Source organism: Grus americana, chromosome 6, assembly GCF_028858705.1.
Source record: "Grus americana isolate bGruAme1 chromosome 6, bGruAme1.mat, whole genome shotgun sequence".
Taxonomy (NCBI): domain Eukaryota; kingdom Metazoa; phylum Chordata; class Aves; order Gruiformes; family Gruidae; genus Grus; species Grus americana.
In genome coordinates this window covers 2999114-3006380 of record NC_072857.1, presented here as the reverse complement: position 1 = coordinate 3006380, position 7267 = coordinate 2999114, and the positions used below count along the sequence as shown (strand labels likewise).

Genomic DNA, 7267 nt, shown 5'->3' with positions numbered 1-7267 from the left:
GCTATTTTCATAGCTGCCTTTTTATTTCATTTTATCTTGTGTCTGTTGCAGTCAGGCTTGAGATTTTACCTTAATTTTTAACTTTTATAATTTTCATCCAGAGCTTTAAATCTTCCAAGAAGCTATTCCATACTAGAGTTCAGGTTTTGGCTGATAGGTTTTGGTGACCTTAAAGAGGAAAACGCGCAGGCTGCCAATCCCCAAACCCCTTTGAATAATTTGAAATAGAAATGGTTTGGAACAGCTGATACATTTAACTCTGAACATTAGCCACTAAGCATGCTTAGTAGCTACTTTGATCAAGCTCTTTTTCCTGACAAAACCCCCTTTGAAATGAATAGGACAGAGGTTCCTTTCACTTCAATAGGAGTTCTCAGACGTAGGGAGAAAGGAGGACTTCATAACCTTTAAAAAGACTCCCCTAGTCCATTCATCTATCTCCTGGAAAGCTCAGCACTTTCCCTTGTGCTGAAGTTACTAAGCCAGCCTCCTGGCTACTTTTAGGCTCCCTTCTAGTGAAGCTTTGCTTAAACACGAGATCAAAACACTCTGTAACAAGGCTGCCGCTACCGAGGCAGGAATCCTGAATGTACAATGGCCGTATCAGGGACATCGGAAATATTTGTTAGCGTAGATTCGTCAGCATCGCGTTCCTAATCGCATCTGCCAACCCTCATGTAGTGTGTACCTGGGACGTTGCAGAAGACAAAGACAATTTTTTTATATGCTTTGTATCTTAATGATACTGTTGTGTAATTACATTAGCACCCTAAAATTCTAGTTATCTTTTAACGCCATACAATCAATTAAGGTTTCAAACACCCCATGAGGCTGAATGACACCATTAACCACTTCTGGAATTTCTGTCTCTATACTGTCCGTGCTTTTTTTTTTTTAATACTTCTTGTACTTATAAGGAAACATCACACAAAACAAAGAACTATTACATGCTCATAACATATTACATTGCAATAACATACATTGCAACTTCTTGACAGAATCATCCATAAGTGACGCTTCTGCTTGGTGTAAGACTAACGCAGTGAGGTATATGTTATTAGCAAAACCAAAAAACCCAACAACAACAAAAAAACAAACCAGAAAAAATTTGCAAAAAGACCACCAGAAATGACCCAGGCTTTAGGAAGCTACATCAAGAACAAGCATTCCTTGTGTTAAAAGTCACTAGGGAGAAGCAGAACCAAAAGCAAGGACGTGATAAAGCACCCGAGCCTATATAACTCTAACATTTCCATTGATTTATGTGTTCACATGAAATTTGGGTATTTTTTGACTATCTAGTATGCGAGTCTGCATATTCAATTCCATTATGTCATACAGAAAATATGAAGACAAGTCAGAATTCAACTACTGAACAAACAATTTCGTTTAAGACACTGTTTCCTTGATGTGTGCATCAAAATTAACTTATTTTATCTATCAGCCAGGTACAGCTCATAATTTTTTTACAGCTGAAATTCTTCAGAAAACCTGTAATATTTTATAAGATGAAGAGATCAGGTTATGTATTGAAAAGATGTATGGTTCTGGCTTAAAGCTAAGCTAATGTAACGTAAGTCAAAACTTTAGTCCTACCCATGTTCGGCTCTGCAATGGCTTTTTTGACTACATAAAAAAACCCTCAATATCCTACAGGGCATCATTTAAAAAAAATTGCATTGCTTGTAGCAATAAAATAATGGGATGAGTTTAGGACTAAGAGCCACCTTGAGGGTAAATATGTTACATTTTTGTTCTTTTTTTTTTTTTTTGGTTTGGTTTAAGCAGTGAAAAAGAATGGAACATGCGCACAAAGGGAAAAGGTTATTATTATCTATTGTTCAGTTGTGCTAACTGAAAAGCAAAAAAAACCTTACAGCCCTGTGTAAAATGCCTCTTTCTTGCTAGAGGGGAAGCAGAAAGAGGAAAGTCCTTCTTGTCTTTTTACTTGAGGAAGTACTTTGGGAGGAACTGCCTGTTCCACGCAGCCAACCTAACCTTTTCAAATGCACATTATCTGTACAGCAGGGTCGTAACAGAATCTATGTAATGGCATTCATATGGAAAATGCATGAAACCTAAGCTGAAAATGCATTTTATTTACTGAGACTGGAATTCATGTCCCTCATACACTGTTTGTCAACAAAAGTAGGGGAAGCGCACACTTGGGTACAATTTTGAACGTCTCTGCTAGACTGTGAAGGTAGGTCCCGGTGGGTGAGGTCAAACTCGATTCAGCATTTACTTTAGGCACACATTTAAGTAGCTGCTAAACAAGAGAACTTCAAGTAGTTGGATTTGGGGGAACATTCACAAAACTCCTCTCCTCCTTTGACTAAATCAGTTATCAAAATGCCAACGCAACTCCCGAGCTGCTGAGAGCTCTAGTAACTATCCTTGCTGCCACCTTTGACTAGCCGAAACAGCATGACTATCGTGACTTCAACTTTTAGTTTTTCCAAGTTGTTGGGACTAGCTTATTCCAGAGAGCTGCCAGGATGTACAAGCTGCAGCATCTCCAGCTCAGGAAGAGCCCATGGCTTAATTTGCCTCACAATCTCCGAATTGGTGCTGCACAGCAAGACAGAGATGCCAAAGCTGCGTCGCAATTACAGTTTGGAAAATGGCAACTGTCTGCTGCTACCAATCAATTGGGAATCACTTTGGGGTATCAAATCAATTTTGGGTGTTGGAAGTTTGGCCACTTCTAAAATGGTGCTGAACTACAAAACTCTAAGCTAGAAACTATACAGCTTTTAAATATTTGCGTGTTAATTCTAATCCAAGTCAAGGATTGTCTATCTTTATGAATAAAAATATTTTAAGGGAATTATAAATAAGTACAATCTACCACAGTTTTGTTTTCTGTTCCTTTTCTCATAATTTTTAAAGCTTCATTTGTTCATATGACAATTACTGAACATTAACCTGATGCTTTCATAGGAGTAGCTAATATAATTTTCAGATCTCTTTTCCAAGCTAATTTGGGTCCATGGCTCATAAATGTAATGTTATTGCTGCTTCTTTTTTCCTCTTGTGTATTACTGCGCTTGTTTCATCTTCCTTATCTCTCTCTCTCTAGCTGACACAATTCTTTAATCTTCATTTTGTAAATCATGTGTTTATCACGAACAGCAGTTGTATTTGCTATATAAAACCATATAAATAACAAATGCAGCAGGTAACTAAAAATGAACAGCAGTTCAGACACTGAACCTATTTGGTCAAGTTTGCTTTTTTTTTTTTTTTAATCAAAAAATGGAATATTAGAGTTGGCACTGTGGTCCAATTGGTAATATGCCCAAGTTTTGTCTGCCTAACAGTTCCAGTTTATTTCAGAGATAGAAGATTGCACTGACAACTCCTGTAAGAGCTCCACGGTGGAAGGGAAAAAAGCAGCTGGCCTGATCTCAGGGTGTCAAAATAATATGGAAGTGATGAGGTGTTTAAGTACTAAAGGTCTTTGATGAAGGGCTTTGCAGACTCAAGTCAATACACGGAACTGATGTGGGAAGGTCTGGATCGGTAGAGCACTGTCCACGTGGAGAACGTGGGATTATTCTTTCCAAGTCAGATGCCTTGTTCCTGTTTAACGTTGTGTCCTTTGAAAGCGGGCCGAACCAAATAGGAACGAGGTGCTTCTGCAGTAGAAGAGCATCAACGAGCACACACCACACAGCTATCCCCAAGTAACTCCAGACCTACGGACAAGTCTTTAACATAAAGTTCTGTGCGTCAGAAGCACCTTATTTTGCAGTAGGCAGAACTTCAGCCGCTCTTTGAGGCTCAGTGCATGCAGAGAGCAGTAGAGGACATCACTCTTGAAAAAAACCAACAACCAATAATTGAGCAGGTATGAGTTTGTTTCTTAAGTGTTGGTTTGTAACAATAACTGAAGTTAATTCTCGTGGCGGCTGTTTTTACTGCTAAAACGTTTTAATCCCAAAACAGCCAATGATACGAGCCATCAGCTCGCACCGTGCGCTGAGGAGAGGAGCGCGGGGCCGGGGATGCGGGCTCCAGCCCCGGAGAGAAGGAGCCCGCCCTTCCCGCCTCGCCGCCGCCACCACACGGGCCTCCCACCACCGGCACGGGGTGACCCTCAGTGTCCATCACCGGCTCCGGGTCGGCCGGCAGAGGCGGGGGACGGCAGGGCGCATCGCTCGCAGCCACCACCCGCCTCGGCGCCGCTTTTTCCAGTCACAAGCTCCTCCCGCCTCGTCCTGCCGGTGCTCCGCCCGCAGCGGGGGGCGGCGGGGGCAGCGAGTCGTCCGTCCCCCCTCTGGCCCGTCTCGTCTGGCCTCCCCTCAGCGGGCACCGTCCCGTCCCGTCCCGTCCCGTCCCGTCCCGCCTCGCCTCAGCGGCCGCCTCACACAGCCGCGTCCCCGCCGCCCCCCTCAGCCTCCCGCCCTCGGCTGCGCGCGCACCGCGGCTGCCCCTCTCCTCTCTCCTCCCTCCTCCCTCCTCCCTCCCGGCCTCCCCCCCCCCGCCGAGCTCTCGCGTTGGCTGTCGGGATCGCTGGCCGCTTTGGTTAATGTCCGCCATGTTTGCCATGGCGCAGGGAGCGGATCGAGCGAGCCCGGAGCGGATCTAGGGCTGCGGGGCGTGCGCTGTGAGCTACGGGCGGCCCCGCGGAGAGCTGTTCCGGGGCGGCGGGACCCTCCATGGTGGTGCGGGCCGGGTGCGGGAGCGGCTGGGAGGCGGCGGCGAGGCCGCACTGAAGGCCCCCCCCGCCCGCCCGGCCCCGGGGTGTTATTGTGAGGGGGAGACAATGAGCAAACTCTCCTTCCGAGCCCGGGCGCTAGACGCCGCCAAACCGCTGCCCATCTACCGCGGCAAGGACATGCCCGACCTCAACGACTGCGTCTCCATCAACCGGGCTGTGCCGCAGATGCCCACGGGGATGGAGAAAGAGGAGGAATCGGTAAGGGAGCCGCGCAGGGGGGGCACCATTGTTTATCAGACACCCCCCTCCCCTCACGGGAAATAGGCCATTGGCATTCACCAAGCGCACTACGCACGCTCCCCACCGCAGCGCTGCACGGTTCTTATGGGGCCCTGCGCAAAGAGCGCAGCGTAAACTGCTGTCCGACGCCGTAAGCGGGCCCAGCTCCGCCATCTTCTTTGCGTCCCGACTCGCGAGTGTTTTGATTAGTGGGGGGGGGGGGGGGGGTTGGGGGAGGCCTTTACGCTAGCGTAAGAAGGAGGAAGGCGCTAGATGCATCTCTGAATGAGCGAGCGAGCGCTGCGGCCGCAGTTGGCGTAGCGTGCCTTTGCTGCTGCCGCTTCCCTTGTGCATGGGGAGCGGGAACAGGAGCGGGGCGGCAGCGGCGCGGCTCGGGGTACCTGCCCGCTGTAGCGGCCTTGCGGCGGCTCTACGGACGGGCAGCGGAGGAAGCGGGACGCTTCCTTACTACAAATTGTCCACATGTGCGCTGGCAGAGTAGGGGGGGTTGGAGGGGATAGCGAGCAGCTCCGGCTTGTAGAGCTTTTGCAGCTCCCTGCAATCCCTGAAGGATTCTCGGTAGTTGTAACGAGTATGCGTCCTGCGCGTACTTTTGAAAAAGGGATGTTTTGTGCTGCGTGTACATCAAATGTCAGATGCATCAGATGGACTTATTGCATTATTAGGCTTTTAGATGACTTCTAAGTAAATCAGCAAACGTTAAAAAAAAAGATATGTGATGCTTGTTCTTCTGGTGGTGGTATAGGGGGGGAAAGGCTTTTACCCACTTAGGTAAAGATAAGTTTCTGGGGTTTTTGACAAGCAGTAGGACGGCACCACTTTGAAAATGCTTGCTGACAGTTCTGGTGCCGTTTGAATCTACTGGTTTGTTTCGCTGATCTTTAAACATTGACTCTTGTGCTCCTTAGAGTTGTATAAGGCTTAGATATAGGCTGTCGCCTGATGTGTCTGTACTTGTATGTAGAGCCGATAGTAAATGCACTCTCAAGAATTTCTTCAATGAATCCGTGTCTCCGCCTCAGCCAGTTCTCTATGCGTGTGGATTGGCTTTTCCGAGGTTACAGCTGTCAAAGGAGGCTCCATGCCTCTCTGATTGGTTTTCTCACTTGACTGTTGATATTAAAAGGAATCCTCTGCCTTACCGTTGTGAGTTGTTTGGGTTTGGGTTTTGGCGTTTGTTTTTGGTTTGTTTTTTTTTTTTCCCCTATTTCCCCCATTGTTTCACAATGTGTAATGCACTGTGATCAAAACTTCCCATAAATTTCTGGTAGAATCTGGGAGTATATTTAAAAGCAACAACAATGTGGTACTAACAAAGCAATCTTGCAGAGTGATTTGGTTTTCTCAGTCTTTAAAGTCTACTTGCAGTGCTGTGTTTGCATTTAATGTTTATAAAATATGGTTTATTTTTCAAAATGATTGTGTTATTTTGATAAGTCATGTTTTAAATAAACTTGTTAACGGAAAATTGCTATCAGAGTTCAAGCAAGCTGCTTGCGTGCTGCTTAAATGATTGTGAAGAAGATTAGATTTATACTTCAGTAAAACTGCTTTAGTGTTGTACTAAAATATTGCTTTTCAATAAGAATGAAGTTTATTTTCTCTGCACTGAAATGTGGCTATGATATGTTATGCAGTAGTCTTGAAATAGTCATTGAAGCAATATATAAACATAGTGGTAGACACATCAGCCAAACAAGATTATTAACTGTACTATTAATAGATTGTTTAGATTATTGCTCTGTAGTGACAGTTTCATTAATGGAGTAGCCCTTTTCCTAGTGTTGCACAAATAATTCTTTAATGTAAATTTTTGTGGTAGTGGTATGTGAAGTCCTTTTAGGAGAGGCTGTTGTAGATGACAGTAGTTAAATATTTAGGAAATATTTAAACAGCTTTTATTCATAGCAAATATTGTTGTGATTGATTTGATGTATTTTGAAAGGGACTTTTTTTTTTGTGGGGGGAGAGATCCACGTAGTCATTTCTGACATCTCAAGGCCTTTTTTTAGCCCAGACTTTGGCCAGGGATGCATCTTGTGAACGGTGTTTGAACCATCGGGGTGGCTGATGATTTACATTTGCTGTACAAAGGCACAAAGCTGATGGTACTCTGGCCCCAGTACGCTGCTGTCCCTGCTGTGCCACCCTGTGTGAAGCCTTGAGGAAATCAGAAAAGTCTTGTAGTACAGTATAGCATGGGGTCAAATATAATCTTCCGCGTCTGACTTTCACTGAAAATAACTATGTATGTACAGATTTGTGAGATTTAAAATGGTTAAGATTGACATGTCTGACCTG

The 7267-nt window shown here is 45.1% G+C and overlaps 1 protein-coding gene across 1 annotated transcript in view; it reads left to right on the top strand.

Moving 5' to 3' along the window:
- Nucleotides 1–4527: 4527 nt before the first annotated feature.
- EPC2 (enhancer of polycomb homolog 2) overlaps nucleotides 4528–7267 on the top strand; it is a 47681-nt gene continuing 44941 nt past the window's right edge. The window contains exon 1 of the mRNA XM_054830085.1: nucleotides 4528–4924. Coding sequence (XP_054686060.1) covers nucleotides 4772–4924 — 153 coding nt within the window. The 5' untranslated portion in view covers nucleotides 4528–4771. The remainder of the gene's footprint in view (nucleotides 4925–7267) is intronic.